Source organism: Arctopsyche grandis, unplaced genomic scaffold (assembly GCF_051622035.1).
Source record: "Arctopsyche grandis isolate Sample6627 unplaced genomic scaffold, ASM5162203v2 HiC_scaffold_305, whole genome shotgun sequence".
Taxonomy (NCBI): domain Eukaryota; kingdom Metazoa; phylum Arthropoda; class Insecta; order Trichoptera; family Hydropsychidae; genus Arctopsyche; species Arctopsyche grandis.
Window position 1 is genome coordinate 16379 of NW_027518507.1, and position 17897 is coordinate 34275.

Consider the following 17897-nt stretch of genomic DNA (forward strand, 5'->3'; position numbering starts at 1 on the left):
ACGTTTCATTCTTTTGCGACACCACCCTAGAACAATTCGCTATTTGTGAAAAGCATTCGTAAAAATTACAAAACAACGAGGGTGTCGGGCTTTCGACTCATTCAGACTCAGAGCTAATTACTCAGGCCTTATGTGTAAGTCCAGCAGAAGAAGGCGGACTCAACGGACCGAACTGGCCTGCTAGAATTCGAAATTTAATGAGACTAGCTCCTTTGTCGTATTCCTTGGTGATCATGCTCAAAGACAGAATTTACGGAGTTAGGGACCCGTACGGGAACCGACCTTTGTGTCTGGGTAGAATATTACCAATGGGTGAGTAGAATATTGTCCAATATGTGACATTATATATTTACATATTTATATATTTAATATTTTCTAGGCCAATCAAGTGGTTCCGATGGCTGGGTAATATCGTCAGAATCTTGTGGTTTCCTTTCGATTGGATCTTTTTATTATTACTAAATTATGTTCACAATACATCTTATATCTATTTTAATAGCTTCTGATCTACTGATCATTTTGTATTTTACAATTTTAAATGAATTTTGTTAGTAATCATAGTATTATATTATTATAATGTTAATATGTACAGCGTAATAGGAAAAAGAGCTCAAAAACCTATTTAAAATTCTTATAAATGCTCATAATACATCTAATACATATTATTAATTAAAGACTCTCTAAAGTCGATGACCTAAAGCAGCTTGTGTTTAGGTAATCTGTGTTTATACCTGAAGGGTATAGACATTTTGTTGTAATCACCGAGACTCTTCACAAGTGTGTTAGTATGGTTATTAGTGATTCTGTCATAGAATCTACTGGTTAGTTTGTTAGTAATGTCTGTAACAAACGGAATATTATATATAGCATGCAGTTTTTTCAAGTTAGTATATACGGGTGTATTATAAATTATTTTTAGGGATTTATTTTGTATTACTTGGAGCTTGGAAAGTTTAGTATTCGAGGCGTTATTCCATACAGGTGAAGCATAGGTTAATAATTAATTAATATACTTTTGATGTTTATAGTCTGGAATTCCTTTTGTTGAAGTATTATGCAAAAATCGATACGTCGGACGAACATTTATACAGCCGTCCACAAGACTACGTCAATTAGGTGTAGCGAAGAAATTTGGTGCACTTTCAGCCAATGTTGCTGGTGAAAGACTTGTATTGATCGATGACTCGATTGTTCGCGGCAATACCATAGGCCCAATTATCAAGCTGCTGCGTGATGCAGGGGCAAAGGAGGTTCTTGTCTTAAAATATTCATAGCACATCTTAAAATAAATATGTGTATGTAAGTGTACTGTTTATTTTTCAGGTGCATGTGAGAATTGCTAGTCCGCCTTTGCAATATCCATGCTATATGGGCATCAACATTCCAACACGTGAAGAACTGATAGCTAATAAGATGAGTCCCGAGAAATTAGCTAAACATGTCGGTCAGTAGTGTTTTGTTTGTGTGCGTATGTAACTGTTTTATTGTGTCGAATATCTGTGTATATCGTCTATTATAATTGCAGGTGCTGATAGCTTAAAATATTTGAGTGTGGAAGGTTTGGTTAGTGCTGTAAGATATCATATGAAAGTTCCTGGTGGAGGAGCGGGTGGACATTGTACTGCTTGTTTAACAGGTGACTATCCCGGTGGACTTCCTGATAATCTGGAATGGTAGTGCCTAGCAGTTGCAACTATATTTTAATGTCATTTTTTTCGTTTAAATATACATATCATATGTAACATCAAGAGAATCTTGACCGATTGATTCATTTTTTCTCCTATTCTATTTTTCCAATATTTCCATTATTTTTATACTTTAGTTTAGTTATGTAATGTGCTATTTAATCATATTATAGCTTTCATTCTTTTCCTTTTCATTTGTTTATTTTGTATTTACCTTTTTCATTTGTTTTTTATATTTGTAAATTTCAATTTTTTCTTATATTCTATCTTATAACCTTTTCCAAATATTTTAATACTATAGTTTAATTATGCAATGTACTACATATTTTGTCATGCCTTTATTCTTTACTTTTTAATTTGTTTTCCTTATATTTATCTTTTTCATTTTTGTAAAAATCTATTATTGGACTCGGATGTTACATATATTATTTATTTACTTTTTGTTTTTTTTATACCTATCTCTGTACATCCTGTCTGTTGATTTTTCAATTAATAAAATAAAAAAATAAAATAAAAATAAATAAAATATTATGTATTGTATTATATATAATATAAATATATTTTTTATTTCTTAAATTGATTCAATTGATTGGGACCAATTATTATAAACAAATAAATAATTATTTTTTGAAATATATATTTGAAATAATTTAAAAAAAGTATTACTGATTTTTTGTTAAAAAACCTACTTCAAAATAACGGACTGAAAACCAGACTGGTACAAGTGAAATTTAAAAAAAAAGCTGGTTTAAGTGGTAAAATAATAGCATTTCATATATGCTATTATTTAAGCAATTAAACCAGATTTTTTTAAAAATGTCACTTGAACCAGTCTGGTTTTCACCCCTTAAAATGTTAAATTAATTTTAAAAATGTTAAAAACAGGCGTGGGAATGTCTGCAGACGACATTAAGGTAACGCTACATGGACGTAACTAGGGGAGGAAGCTATGGAGGCACCAACCTCCCTCCACCCTAAATTAAAAAAATACTACAAAATTAGAAAAATAGCAATCAACTTGAAAATTTTTTATTTAATGCCTCGCTGAATTTTTTATCAATAAATAGACACTTCAAAAGAGTATTAATAATATTTACTTAATATTTATATATACTAGCCCTAATTTTCAATAAATTATAGCTGATTAAAAACTTATAAAAAGCTGCTTCAGCCCCCCCTTAATAATCCTGGCTACAGCCGTAGTGTATTGTTTTCGTTAGAGTGACTGATACCTATGTCTTAGCCAACAGTTGTAGCGTTTCTCTGGACTATTCTATAATTGTTAATTTAAATTTAGATATTAAAACGCAAATTTAAAGGTATTTTTATTGCTGTCCAGTCAAAACCTCGGTATATAAGCGCCCCGACAAAACCGCCCCAGCAAAAAGGGGTAGACGACAAAACTGCGCCAGAATACATAAAAAAATTTCAATTTCTACTTCGATTTGATAAATATAACTGAAGCATAATTCATCGCTGATGACACTCGAGAAAATCCTCGATTGGTATGGATCGAAAAACATGAATAATAAATTGGACAATTCAGAAATTAATTACCATAACTTTAGAGTACCTACATTTTGTAAATTTCAAAGCTCTTTATAGAAATAATTTTTTTTAGCTCTAAATAAGAACTTTTTGAACTCAAAGGAAAGGATTTTGTCAAGATGTGTCAATCTATTTAAATACAATCATAGAATGAGAATGCATAGAATGGTCTTTGTTAACAGAAGTATCGTCTAAAAGCGAGCCATCGAAGAGAGAGACAGAAAGTCAGAAGAGAGACAAGAGAGAAAGAGACGAAGTTTAGCAAACGATGAACAAACTCTGCCACGCAGATTTTTTGTGGCAACATTTTTGGAGGCTGAGAGCGATTCTATGCATTCTACTTCTATGAATACGACATATGTTTAGCTTTAAAATCTTAAGAGGGCTGTACACTCGAAACCTTAATTTTGTTGCCGTTCCTTTCTTCGATATATATATTGAGTGAATGTATATTTTTAGTGAATGCGACAATATATATCAATATATATATTGAGTGAATGCGACAGTTGCGCTTCGACCAGATAATACGTATTTTAAATCGACAAAATCGAGGTTTCGTATTCTCCAATTTTCTCCTCCGAAACTGGACCAATTTTAAAAAAAAATTCATCATCGGTATGAGGAAAATATTTTATATGCAACTGTGCGCGTATTTTTTTTTTAAATCGACCGTTAAATAAGCAGGCTGGACTATTTTTGTGGGTGTAAAAAAGAGGTGATTTTATAGATGTTTGGCGCTTCCTAGCTCCTATAAAAAATAACTAATCAAAAAAATAAAGGCACAGATGCATGCCAATGGTGTATATCCATAGCATATTGAAAAATAATTTCTCTAGTGCCATAATTGAGGAAGGAAGAAGTGTAATACGTTTGTATGGACAAGGCGCTGGTGTTCGGCCCTCTTAAAGCTGGGCAAATAAGCCATGGTTGGAAAAGATTTCGTTTCAATCAAATGAACTGTCAAAGTGACAGCGAAACCAGTTGACAATATATAATAAGATTTGGCGGGAAATTAGGTCTGCGATGGATAGTCAAACAAATGCTGGTGACGATCAAATAAAAAATGATTCCGTGGATTTTACAAACAAACCTTTCCCTATGCTTGATTTTGAACGTCAAATGTTCACCGACATCATTGATTGCGATGGATTGCTCATCACTGCCAAGTACGTCTTCTACTACACTTTCATCATTGGTATCAGACGTACAATATATTAAAATTCAATAGTTTTTATATTTTTAAGGGGACTGAATGAAAGTATCGTCGTGCAGAACATTCTACGAGCCCATAATGACCCTTCAAATTTAGTTATCGTTGTCAACAGCTCAGACGCCGAAGAAAAATATTATATGGATTTGTTAAAATTGAAAAGTCTACCCAATCTCATTACAGAAAGGTTTGTTTTAAGGTAGTTTTATATGCACATTCGTTCGTATGATAAATACAAATCAATTGCTTTTTTAGAGAAAAGACTTATTTGGAAGGTGGGGTACATTTCGTTTCAACACGAATATTGGTTGTTGATTTGTTGAAAAGTAGAGTACCCGTCGAGCATATTACAGGTGTTATTGTATTAAGAGCCCACACAATATTGGAAAGCTGTCAAGAAGCTTTCGCTCTACGACTATATAGGCAAAGCAATAAAGTTAGCAAAAATCATTACTACTGATGTATTGGTTATATAATATTAAATAAAAACTATGTTTATTTTTAGACCGGTTTCATCAAAGCATTCTCTCACACACCGCAGTGTTTCACATTTGGTTTTGCTCACGTTGAAAAAGTGATGAAATCGCTATTTCTCAAAGATCTCTTTTTATGGCCCAGGTTATACTTATTACAAATATTTGACGTGTATCTTGATAATTAGTGAGTATTAAAATGTATTATTAAATTTGCAGATTTCATAGTTTAATTAGTCAATGTTTGAATCCTCATCCGCCAACAGTTCTGGAATTTCATGTGCCGTTATCGTATAAAGCGACCCTCATGGAGACATGTCTTTTAGACATTATGAATTATACTACTAAGGAGTTGAAAAAAATCAATCCTACTTTGGATTTACAGGTGAAGTTCTTCTTCATTTGTACATAAATATTTGTATAAACAGAGTATTTGTATTTTTTGTTTCAAATTGTAGGAAATAACAGTAGAGAATTGCATTACTAAAAACTTTCATAAGATTCTTCAATCGCAACTGGACTGCATTTGGCACCAGCTCAGCACTAGAACAAAAGAATTGGTTCAAGATTTACGGATAATGCGGAACCTGTTAACGTAATCATCAATCTAAAACTATGTATGCATAGATGTAGAATAACCTAGATATGCCATTACATACAAATTTCGTTGGAGATCTTGTCGCCACTAACTGAGGGGTGCAGGTGGTTTAACTAGCGGGGAAGTGGTAAAAAAAGGAAGAAACGCAGCGGTCGGCAGTGGTCAGCAACCAGTTTATGTATATTTACATGCACTGAAGTTTTATTTTATTTATAACTTTATTTTATTGGACATTCCGTGTGACAGTAAACCAAACTAATAAAGCCATATTAAGAAAAAAATATTTAGTTATACACACTATATTAAACTACAAATGTATGTTACTATAATTTTATTTTATTTTATTTTATTAATAGTTTTGGACCATTGTGGCATTACAGGAAGAACCTAATGCGCCACAATGGCCTACATTTAATAAAGATATAAATACAAGTAAAATTAGTAAAAAACAGAAAAATTAAAAAGCAGAAAACATGGTAAAATAAAATAATAATACAATTAAAATAGTACATAAAAATGTACAAAGGAGAAAGAAAAAGTAAAATAAATAAAACAAAATATGAATAAAAAATAAAATCACAGCGAGGCCCAATTATAAAACCATCATTAACTATTACAATATTTAAACATTAGTAACTTCCACAAGGATCAATTTTAAAGCTGACACTTTAATATTTAGTTCATTGTTTGTAGTTTTAAACTTAATGTCGATTTCTGAATTTCCTTCAGTGCCAACAAAATATAAGCGTGCATTTACACCTGTGGCAGAGGTTGTCGACCACTGTTCAATCACTGCATACAACACTACATATATCGCGCCGATATTTCATTATATGTTAAAATACTACTATAATTGAAGACATTATATATTAATTCTTACTTATAATATGTGATGCCATCCGCCTTTTTATGTTTTCTTGAGTAATTGTAACACAATTTCACTGAACACGTTGGCATTTTCGAAAAATGTCAATCGACCTTCCTACTTAGAAGCTAACTAGCTACTGAGAGAGAGTGTGCATGATCTGTACTTTTTTTTGTGTGTGCATGGTCCAAAAGGGTGATCGGCTTAGAGCGTCAGGGCGTATCCATGGTATTCTATATCTATGCATGTATGTAATTTTAAACAATACTGCGAAATTCAAGCGATTTAATTTAACGTTAATGTTATAGAAATTTAATACACCACAATGCGGTCAGTTTTTATGGGCTTCTCAGTAAATACAGAACACCGGAATACGCCAAAGTCAATTCCGGTTGGATTCTATTAGATTCTGCAAAAAAACTGTTCAAACATGCTAAAAATCGAGTATTCAATTCTAAACGGGGTTAGTCATATAAACATTTGCATATTCACTTATAATTACACTTCTTAATCGTAGATATTATAAATTTTCTTCAGAATTTGAACCGGAATTCTCTTCGAAATGGAAATGCATCACCCAAATACTTACAGTGTTAATACCAGCCGATCAGAAGCGCTTGAAAAACTCGGAGCGGAATATTAAGATACTAATTTTATGCCAGGATACAAAAACTTGCCTCCAATTGAAAGATTATCTAACGATGGGTCCTCAGAAGTGTTTGTATTACTCTGCGATACGCGATGAAGTACAAATACCTCTGCTTTCCGACTTGTATAAATCTTTCAAGTCTGACGCTGATATTCAAAAATCATCCGAAACGTTAAAAGAATCTGAACAAACGCTAGTAAATGACGACAATGCAGACGAAGAGAGTGAACACAAAGATAATTACATTCTAACAATGTCTCAAGCGATTATGGATAATATAACCGCTACGAGTGATAAATCTACAAATGCAGATGAGACATGTTTCGAGTCTTTCACTCAGGTAAACTCGACTTGCAATATGAATTTTTCATTTTTAATCCGTTAAATGAAATGAATTTGTATTGTTGTTTTAAACATTGATCTGTTTAGATGGAAAATATGGACTTGACGCAAGTAGATTTCGGTACTCCGTCCGTTCATATACAAACTTTTAAAAACCTCAGTGATGGAATCTGTATAGAGAATACGCTGCATGTGTTAAAGCCGAGCTTTGTCGTAATGTACCATTCTGAAATAACTGCCATGAGGCAATTGGAACTGTACGAGGCTCGAAGAAAGGATCGCAATGAACGTCCACTCCCTGTTTATTTTCTGATGCATGCCCAGACTACCGAGCAGCAGGCCTACTTGACATCTCTGAGACGTGAAAAGGAGTCCTTTGAACTTTTGATACAAGCTAAAAGTGTAATATCAGATTTTATATTAATATAATTAAATTACATATATACGCGGGTATTCCGATAAATGTTGGCTTTTGAAACGACGGTTTTAACAGTTTTCATTTGGAATCGTTTGAAGAAATATAATAAATTCGCAAAATCTTGTTTGAACGCGAGGTATTCTTATTGAAACTAATAACAATTTTGATTTGTAGACTATGGTGATTCCGACGTATCAAGATGGAAAATCAGAAATGGCTTCACATATGGAAATCACTGAACCAATTCTAGAAACAAATATGAGAAAAGCAGGTGAAGAGCTTCATCGAATTAATTAATTATTGTTTAACTGATACAATTTTTCTGACTGCTTTATAAGGAGCAATATGGGATTTACCCATACTTATTTCCTTCACAATTCGTCATGGGTATGGTCGGCTACACTTCTCTTGACCACAGGAGGAGTGTTGCCCTCATCAAGTTCTTGTTTTCCATATTTAGAGGCTATATCTCCTGTTCGTCTATCCTGGCTGAGTTGGGCCTTCATGCTCCGGAGAGTATGATATGGACCCGCCATCGTCCCCTTTTTCACACTACTCTGGCTAGAACTGTGGCTTTCAGCTATTATCCCATTCCTCGTGGCCTCTGTTTCTTAAATTCACTGGATAGTGCCATTGACATTTGTCACATCTCTCTTCATTCTCTGCACCACTTCCTAAGTTACGGAAGTCGCGACCATTTAGAAAGGTTGAGTTAGTTTATTTAATTATGAATTTATTAAGAATTCTTTTTTTCTATGTCATGTTTTATTTAGTTATCTTTTCTTTATTTAAGTATTTTTAATTGTAAAATTTCATGTACTTTTTTCCTTTTATCCTTTCTTAATCTTTTTAGCACACTCGTCGCTTTGGAGCAATCTGTTAGACGAGTGTGTATAATAATAATAAAAAATAAAAACATATAAGCCACAGCGTAGTGCACTGGTAGAGTTATTGCATACCAGTCGAGAGGTTGTGGATTCAAGTTCCGGCCAAATTCGCTGCTGGCGAGATCATGTGATTGTTAAAAACACTGATCCTGTTAATGATTGTGATTTTATAGCTTAATTGTTGTGACGGATCCAATAAATCGACATTCTCCCCCTCAGTTTCTCGCAAATTCGAGTTATTAGCGTCTCGAATTTGTTGAATCTTATAAAAATATGCTACCTACATACATAATGTATTTCGCGAATTTACTTTATATTAAAAAAATGTTGATTCTCTATTGTATTCTATGTACATACTGTTGTGTTTGAAAAATGTTAATACTTACTTAATTATAAAAATAATATAACCATATGTGTCGCCTTGAAGTAATTCTTGTCATGGCACATATTTTTATTTTTATCTTTAATTTATACCAGGAAGGCCTAACAGGTAACCCCAATACGCCTTGCAGGCTAGAAACATTGTACATTTGATACGAATATTATTAGTATTATACAAAGTACATAAATACATATCAATTAATATCCACAGAGACATCTATGGTCAAATTTGTAAATTTGCAGTATTTTAAACAATTCAGCGAAATTTGAGATTGCTGAAAACTCGAGATTTTGCGAGAAAGTGGGTAAGGTTGTCAATTTGTTGGAACAGTTTCAATGTAAATCAGATAAATTGGCAAACTCTGATAGGAAACGATCGAGTTGGAGTCACAAATCCAAGGTCTGGCCAGCAGAAACCAGTGAGGTTTGAACCTGTGACCACTTTGTTCAAAGCATTATATGCTAACCACTAGTTTAATCTGCTGGCTATGATGTATATATAATGATGATGATGGTTATGAAGCATTATATACTAACCACTAGTCTGTTCTCTATATGATGTATTTATGTAATATAAATAAAACAATCACAATGTAGGCGGACAGGAATCAGGAGCGGTGGTTCCCGTAAAGCAAATAGTCATCGTCAACATGCGGGAGTTTCGATCAGATCTTCCGGCTCTGTTGCACAAAAAGGGCATCCACATAGATCCTGTCACGATAACGGTGGGTAAACATCTACGGTACTATTGTGCTAAATGTTTTCGTTTCTTTCAATTCGCATTTGCAGATTGGCGATTACATCCTGACTCCGGACATATGTGTGGAGCGTAAATCCCTATCAGATCTTATAGGCTCGTTGAATTCGGGTCGACTTTACACACAGTGCACCCAAATGTGCCGAAACTATGCTAGACCCATGCTATTAATTGAATTCGATCAGAGCAGGCCTTTCCAATTACAAGTTTGTACCAAATTTTGATTCACTTGTAAATATTCACTAGCTAAATAGAAGTAAAAGTCATTTTTATTTAAAGATTATGTAACTTTGATGAGTTATATTGCACACTGAATTATTTTGCCTTGTATTGTGTATGTACATATGTACTAAATAAGAGGATTTCTTTAGGGGCAATATATGCTATCCAATGATGCAACTCCGGGTGCAGACATACGTCAGAAATTACAATTGTTAACGTTGCACTTTCCTCGTCTCAAACTTGTATGGTCGCCGAGTCCATACGCCACTGCAGAACTATTTCTAGAGTTGAAGGTACGTTTGATTTTCGTTACGAAGCTATTTGAATATTGCCATGTTGTTTCCTTTTCAAATTCTCTGTCCCCTATAGCCTTCAGAACTATCAGTTATTGCGAACGGGCTCAACTGTGGATCTTGGCATACTGTTTAGGAGTGGCTTCAAATTTTCGACTCATATTTAAGATATGTGCTGTAGGGCACCAAAATGCTTTGATTTTTTTTGCGCAATGCTCACTACTTCCAACATCCAAGTATAACCGTATTGATTTATTGTTCGCTTGTCCGGAGCATATTAGAGTTTGGATCTATAATTTGGAGTCCCACTGAAATTAAATTCTCTCTCTAGATAGAAAGAGTTCAAAAAAAGTTTCTTTGATACCTTTTTAGTACGCGGGACAGATGTGTTGACCGTGTCCCGGTCTAAGAAAACACCGTTTGTGTTTGTAAGAGGATCGTTTATTTTTGTTCAATTGTTACAATGGTTATTGTATGTACGAAGAAGTTGAGCTTCGGAGAAGTGATCTGGTTGAACTCCAGAGGTTCACTCTGGTGTTGGGAGCTGGTGCGTCGCTTTATATACGTTCTGGCTTGAGGCGTGCCGTGTGCAGATGCTTTGTTTTCGTTTCCAGGACACGTGTTGACCTATTTTCGAGGCGCGTGCTTTATAGCTTGGGGTCAGCGCCAGGATGTCGTTCGTTTGAGAATGGGGTCGTGCCACGAGTAAATGTATTTTTAAGACACGTGTTACGGTATCCTGATGACATCACTGTTGGGTTTCGTTCGTTTTACGATCGAGCGATGAACTCTTTCTTCTGGAATGGTCGAAGGGGTCGATGCCCTTGAGTTATGCATGTTTGTACAGGATCGATGATGAAATCACTGGTTTTGATTCGTAATAGCACAAGTCGTGCTATATTCTTACACCTTTATATGAGGAAATACCCCTATTTATTTCCCACTGCCTTTTTACAAGGTGTTCTAGGCTTTGACTCATTATCTTCGAGATAGAATTATTGCCAATTCCAAATACTTCTTTGGAGTATTAAAGGGAAGTATTGACAACCCTTCGATTTTATCGGAACTTAAATTTTAGGCGCCTGAATGCGGTAGAGCTTTGCGTTATTGTTTACTTTTCCAATCTATTGCTGCGAAAACGTGTGCTTTCAATAACTCGTCTCTTGTAAAGGCTATCCGGTTCCTTAATGTAATAGGTGAACATTTGGACCTGTTTGATTGTGATGTTGATGAACTGGTCAGTTTCATGAGATTCAACACGAGTTTGAATGCGATGAATGATTGCCAATTTTTATTGTTTTTTTTTTTTTTGTAAGACTGGTGTGACGCATTAGGGCAACCTGTCAGGTCACAATGGTCATTATCTCGTTATTATTATTATCTATATATTTATATAATGTATTTATTATATTAATAAATCAAATATAGCATTTGTAATAAATTGTTCATAGCAAGGAAGACCTCAACCGAGCAGTTCAGCTGCAGCAGCTCTGGGAGAGGACGCTTCGGTGGACAGTCTTTCCATTGAACGCTATGATCCTGGAATATACGACTTCATGTTGAAGTTACCTGGTGTCAATTCGAAGAATGTCGCTAGAATAATGAATAAAGGCATCAGTTTGAATGATATTATCAAACTTTCGAAGGTGTGTAAACGTTTTCTTTGCGTTATATAGAGTTTTTTTTTTTTGTATTGATGTGTGATTTTTTTTTGCAGACGGAGATTGTCGATATTGTTGGTAATAAAAATGATGGTGAAACACTGTGGAGTGTCTTTCATAACAGTTATAAAGTTTCAGAGTCTTCAGCTCACAGTAATCTCACAGTAATCACACACAAGAATCTGCCGAAAAATGGATTCCGTAAACCAAGGAAAGGGAAATATTATAATAGAAAATAAATACTGTGTGACGATCATTTCCCAAAGTGTCTGTTGTGTGGTGAAAGCTTAGAAATGATTTTAAGTATGTACATTAGCATACAATGAAAATCCATTAATTGTATGAACCATTGCTTTGAGGAACTTTATTATACACTTCAATTATTGAGTGGAAGATGATGTATTCCACTTGAATATAGATCAATGACTTTTGACCTTTTTACACATGTAGATCGGTGACTAAAAATCATTATTTTTTATAGGTTTTTCATCCAATAGTATAAAACGAAGTTGTTTGAAATAACCAGCAGCAAACAAACAGAGTATCTTGAATTTATTGAAATCTGGTATTGCTTCTTTGTTAGAATATATTTAACAACCACTAATATCAATCATAAAACATTCGCAAGATATCTCAGTTAACGAATTTTCATTGTACGCATATGTATGTATATTTTACGGCTGTGGAGCCAGAGTCGGAAACGTAAAAAATCAAATGACTCCAACTCCTCTTTTTTAATGAATAGTATTATGTCATGCGTCAACTAGTCTCCAATTTGATGAAGTAAATCTACTAATTAATTGAAATTACATTAAATCTTTGAATTGCATGTTTGTATTTTGATGTGTTGTGGCCAAAACCAACTATTTCCTCTGTCTTATACTCTTTTTTGTTCTAATTTGTGTTTATTATAAATTGATTTGTTTGTGTATGAAATTAATAAACACACTATGAATGTACTTTTTATTTATACCTATTTATTTCATTACTAATAATTCAATAAATTGGGTTACATGTCGAATTTTAGTCATTATTTTTTTGATTCCTTTAATTTTTTATATTTTGAAAATCGCTATTATTTTAATCATCAACAATTATGTATATTCGTTGGCAGAAGAAGAGTCGATCTTACTAAAATCGTTCAGGTCACAGTTGGAGTCGGTACATATTGAAGCGACTCCACAGTCCTGATATGTAGTCATCAAGTATACATTAGAACCTCGATTATCCGGATTGTTAAAAACGAACACAAATTTTACCATTTTGCTGCTTTGCATGTGACGAATTGAAATTGCTTTCAAATGTTTACGTTTGTGATGGCATAAGAAAAAACGGAGCATGAATCATAAATGCATAACATAAAAATTCGAAAATAAGACATAGAAATGAGTCTTCAAAATTCAATACTCAAAGGACGTTTGTTTTTCAAAATGAAATTACTCAATCTAATATATAATTTCGAAAGAGACTTTGTATGTAATTATGTAAGGTTTGGGTGGTACAATCCGTGACATTATCAGAAAAAATCTAATTTTCTATAACATCGATATCGATTCCTTTTTCAGTTCCTGTTCTGGATTCCTTATTCAGTTCCGGATCAGGATTCCTGTTTCAGTTCTGGATCATGATTATTTCTTCAGTTCCGGTTTCCTTATGTATAAAAAAAACCATCAGTTGTGTGTAATTTCTAATTGGCTGTCATTAAATATATTTTTTTATTGTTTCAAATAAATTTAATAAAAAAACAAATGAATGTTTACTATTAGATTAACCATATTTAAGCGGTTATATTACAAATACCGAGCGAAGCCGGGTAAAACCACTAGTAAAGAATAATTTAATATTGATCTTCATGTTATTATATACTAGTTGTTTTACCCGGCTTCGCTCAGTATTTGTAATATAAACAGCAACATGGCGAATCTATTAGTAAATATTCATTTTTTGTTTTATTAAATTTATTTGAATCGAAAAAATATAATATTCAACCAATTGAATTGTCTTCATACTTACAAAGTCTTTCGAAATTATATATTAAATGTAAATGTAGACAAATACAAATTATTCATACTGAATGTACTCGTCTTTCCCCATCCATTGTGATTTTTTCGACTATATACGGACTACCTTCATCCCCAATTAGTCCGGATAATCAAGGTTTTACTGTAATATAAAGAATTATATCTTCATATTATTCTCATTTCTTTTTTTAAATAAAATTCAATATAAAAAATTTTCAAACGACTTTTATTTTTATTTAATAAAATAACAGCATAATTTTTTAAATGTTGGAAACGAATTCACATTTATAGGGTCATATAAACACGGAGATGAGTAAGTATATTGGCGGTCACAAGTATCATAGACATTTTGTATAAACAAGAAAAACTATTCCAGTATTATAATATTATATCAAGTTTTTACAGAAGTGAAAACTTCATCTTGTCTGGATGCTACTCAATTATGATTATTTTTAATATGTATGAGACGACTAGGCGTAGCGTTTTACAACGTACACTTCAGTAAGACTATTAAATTCAAATGACATTACAATTATGTAATCTTGATCAGCTGCAAAAATGAACTAAAGTGTAATCAATGTTTACACATACAAATATCAACTATTATATGTAGGTTAATAATTACATATTATTATTGGACAAAAATAATATTCAATTGTTTTTTTTTTTCTTTAAATCTTCAATCGAAAACAATATATATATATTATTATATACATACATTATACAACTTTTTGGTGAATGTAAACTATCAAATCGCCAATAATTTATATCTATTAATTGCGGCACTTTTAATTGCCATTTTTCATCGAACACTAGCTGCTTTAAAATCAATTTACACAATATTGTGTAGTTAAAAAAAAAAGGAAACAATATTTCAATACATACTAAACGGAACATAAAAAATGAGGAATTATAACAATAAGATCACAACGAATCAAAAGAAAATGAAATTAAACAAAAACAAAAAAGAAAATATACGTATTTCAATTGCTCGATGCCTCCAGGCACTTCTTTATGTACAATTACCAAAAATATAAAACCAAAAAGTAAAACAGGTACCGAAACATAATTTGTCAATTAATAAATATGCTATTTAGTACCCAATAGCATATTTTTGAAGTCATTGTTGGTTAATTTCGATTTAGATGTGTTAGACTCGCCGAGATCGGGTATTGAGCTCTTCGACGGAGCTGACTTTTGTATGACAGCCGGTATGAACAGCTGCGTACGAGCGTGAGTCCTCCTAAAACAAATAACGATGATCATTCGAGTTCTTTTTTATTTATTTATTCGCAGACAATCAAGTAATGAGGCGTACGTAGTCGAAGTGGTTGGATTGACTTCGGGCAAGGACAATTTCTTTGGAGGTGGAGCACTCAGAGAGACGTTGAGGCAGCGACCACCTAGCTCCATTCCGTCTATGGATGTTACGGCCGCAGCAGCACTTTGAGCATTGGTATATTCGACGTAAGCGAGACCTTTCGGTTTACCAGTTCTGTCCAAAGAATAATTGTCAAATTATATATATATACATAATACGTGGATGTTTGATCAGTGGTTACATTATCAATACACACTTGTGGGTGACGATTCTTATGTCTTTTAGTTCTCCGCATTTTCCAAATATTTCCCGGAGGCTTTCGTCTTTGCAATGTTCGAATGAAATGTTCTTGACGAACAATTTATTCTTTTCGATGCCTGTAGAATACGAAAAGTGCTTCTTTCGGTTGTCTTTGTCGCAGTAGCGGGATATGAACATCGGTCGATCGTTGAAGAGGGTTCGATCGTGCGCCAGCGCCACGTCGACTGAATTCTGAAAAGCAAACGGATTTCATTTTTTAACGGCTACACATCGATTTTAAAGACAATACGAACAAGTATTGAATACGAACGATATCGGTATATACTCCGTAGCAGATGCTCCCGTAGGATTTAACGCCGCTGATGAGTCGCAACTCCACTATCGATCCGTATTCATTTAACTTCTCCTTCAATTCAGCTTCGTCGACTCTGAAAGCATAAAACCATACATTTTCCAAATATATACAACTAAGTTTTAGCCAACAGTAAGGCTCAGTGGTTGTGCTTTTGGGTTCGATCCTGTGAAATCCCGTCAATTGAAAATAATTTATTCCGAGTTTATTATCTGTAATGCTGCTGGTCAGACTCGGATATTTGTGACTCCGAGTCGATCGTCTCCTATCAGAGTTTGTCAATTTTTCTGATAACATTGTTCCTACCCACTATTTGAGTATGACTTATGTACAATAAAAGTTATGTACAAGATTCATAGATGACTCGTTAATTTCGAGTTTTTGAGTGACTTATGTAATAAATAAAAATGCTGCATTGTTTGTGATTGGCCAGGAAGGCGCATTGGGGTTTACCTGTTAGGCATTCTTGGTACATCCTCACTTAATTTGCGCGAGCAGGATACAACAGGAACAGGCTTTTCCTCCCGTATCCTGCGCGCGCACATTAAACAAGGCTGTATGACAAAAAGAGAGATAATTTCATCGCATGCCACAGATATATATTATATATATACATAGTACCGTTTACCATGCAGCCTTTTTTTTTTATCTTTCGACTTAAGATCTTTGCCTTCCGATATTTGCTTTTTCGACCTTTTCACTTTCGGTACCGTGAGGTAGACGAGGTTTAAATAAATAATAAATAACACAAAGAAAACTAACTTGAATCCGAGATTGCTTATAAAGACAGTGCGGCTATTTTTCTCTTCGTCTTGATAATCGTTTGTTTTTGACGATTCACTGTCGAACGGTTGACTATCTTTCGACTTTTTGACGGGAGATTGAGCCGAATCTAAAATTAAAGTTCAAAGTGAATATTTTATTCATTAGGACAAAAAATAATAAACAGTTATTTACCTTCGGAGGAATCGCATTTCCTTTTCAAATTTTGCCTTGGTTCCATCTGAGACTTACTATGATTAAAACTATTTTCTACACTTTGTTTCGGATTTGAAACCCTAACTTTAGCACTGGAATTCCTTTCGTGTGCGTCCGACACTTGATCGTCATCATCGTGTCGTCTTTTCATGGACTTTTTATTATCATTCTCGTCGGCATTGTATCCCTTCTTCTTGCTTTTATTTCTATTGAATGAATCGCTATTTGTGGCGTTGCCCTTAAAGTTATTTGACTTATACTTAGTATTAGAGTACGCTTTATTTTTGGATTGAGTCTCAGACCATTCTTCCGCTTTCGCCTGAAAGTTCACAACAACAACAACATAAAATCTACGATCATTCAAAAACATCAAACCGATGGTTGTGTTAATTTACCGAACACGTTTTATTACACTCGACGAGCGTATCTAAAGTTCCGAAATCCCGTTCGTGCGTACCGAGAATCTCTTTAAATAGCTCTTCGCCATATTTGTAATCTTTTGAGCGATGATACTCAACTCTGGCCCAGTATTGCAATATTGTGAATTCTTTGTCAGCCTCGTCGCCCCACATCTGATACATTTACATAAAAAATTAATATTCTGGATGTATATTAGTATAGTTAACCGTTTGCCCGCGGCCGTCTTCTATGGAAGCTTTGCGCGACAAGTCTGTAGCACGGCTGTCTTCCATAGAATTTCTGAACTTTGCACGGGATTTTGAGCCTTATATGCGCCTATTTCAACTGTTTTAAGGTTCAAAATTGGTCGAATATATTACTGACAGTTGAATGCCATCTATTCAATTTGCTTAAAATGAATATATACCAGTCAAAATTAGTTTTTTGTGGAACCATATTGAAACCTCGTTTATGTGACGTCACGTCTGTTGAACAATGGCGACGACACGTCTCAATTGTATGAAGAATGATTATTTGACAATTAAGCCAAAACTACGAGATATATTATGTATTTTA

General features: G+C 33.7%; 3 protein-coding genes across 4 annotated transcripts; 2 read left to right on the forward strand and 1 right to left on the reverse strand.

Moving 5' to 3' along the window:
- Nucleotides 1-71: 71 nt before the first annotated feature.
- LOC143922068 (amidophosphoribosyltransferase-like) lies at nucleotides 72-2177 on the forward strand (the record flags this gene model as incomplete). The annotated part of the gene is made up of 5 exons (XM_077445339.1): nucleotides 72-312; nucleotides 380-405; nucleotides 1029-1250; nucleotides 1324-1444; nucleotides 1526-2177. Coding segments are annotated over 5 exons (762 nt in total), but the record flags the coding sequence as incomplete, so codon positions are not given.
- A 1997-nt stretch (nucleotides 2178-4174) lies between these two features.
- LOC143922066 (DNA repair endonuclease XPF-like) lies at nucleotides 4175-13013 on the forward strand. Of its 2 annotated transcripts, XR_013261544.1 has the most exons (16): nucleotides 4175-4399; nucleotides 4478-4630; nucleotides 4699-4879; nucleotides 4949-5061; nucleotides 5136-5301; nucleotides 5375-5511; nucleotides 6688-6842; nucleotides 6917-7368; nucleotides 7458-7772; nucleotides 7963-8059; nucleotides 9654-9781; nucleotides 9846-10019; nucleotides 10185-10328; nucleotides 11780-11974; nucleotides 12046-12292; nucleotides 12471-13007. XR_013261544.1 is itself a non-coding variant. In XM_077445337.1 (15 exons), exons 1-15 carry the CDS (start codon nucleotides 4257-4259, stop codon nucleotides 12226-12228), a joined length of 2736 nt encoding a protein of 911 aa, XP_077301463.1. In that variant the 5' UTR covers nucleotides 4175-4256; the 3' UTR covers nucleotides 12229-13013. The 2 variants fall into 2 exon arrangements, 1 of the variants encoding a protein (XP_077301463.1); XM_077445337.1 differs by having other exon boundaries at nucleotides 12046-13013.
- A 1203-nt stretch (nucleotides 13014-14216) lies between these two features.
- Nucleotides 14217-17494, reverse strand: LOC143922069 (spliceosome associated factor 3, U4/U6 recycling protein-like; the record flags this gene model as incomplete). The annotated part of the gene is made up of 7 exons (XM_077445340.1): nucleotides 14217-15253; nucleotides 15329-15505; nucleotides 15588-15823; nucleotides 15903-16020; nucleotides 16707-16836; nucleotides 16902-17241; nucleotides 17318-17494. Coding segments are annotated over 7 exons (1332 nt in total), but the record flags the coding sequence as incomplete, so codon positions are not given.
- Between the last annotated feature and the right edge of the window lie 403 nt (nucleotides 17495-17897).

What these genes read in the sequence shown, in the direction of transcription:
- LOC143922066 (XM_077445337.1), top strand. Translation starts at nt 4,257, where the DNA reads ATGGATAGTCAAACAAATGCTGGTGACGATCAAATAAAAAATGATTCC. An exon ending in GATCTCTTTTTATGGCCCAG is followed by an intron (nt 5,062 to 5,135) that starts GTTATACTTATT and finishes TTAAATTTGCAG; the next exon opens with ATTTCATAGTTTAATTAGTC. An exon ending in TAGATCCTGTCACGATAACG is followed by an intron (nt 9,782 to 9,845) that starts GTGGGTAAACAT and finishes TCGCATTTGCAG; the next exon opens with ATTGGCGATTACATCCTGAC.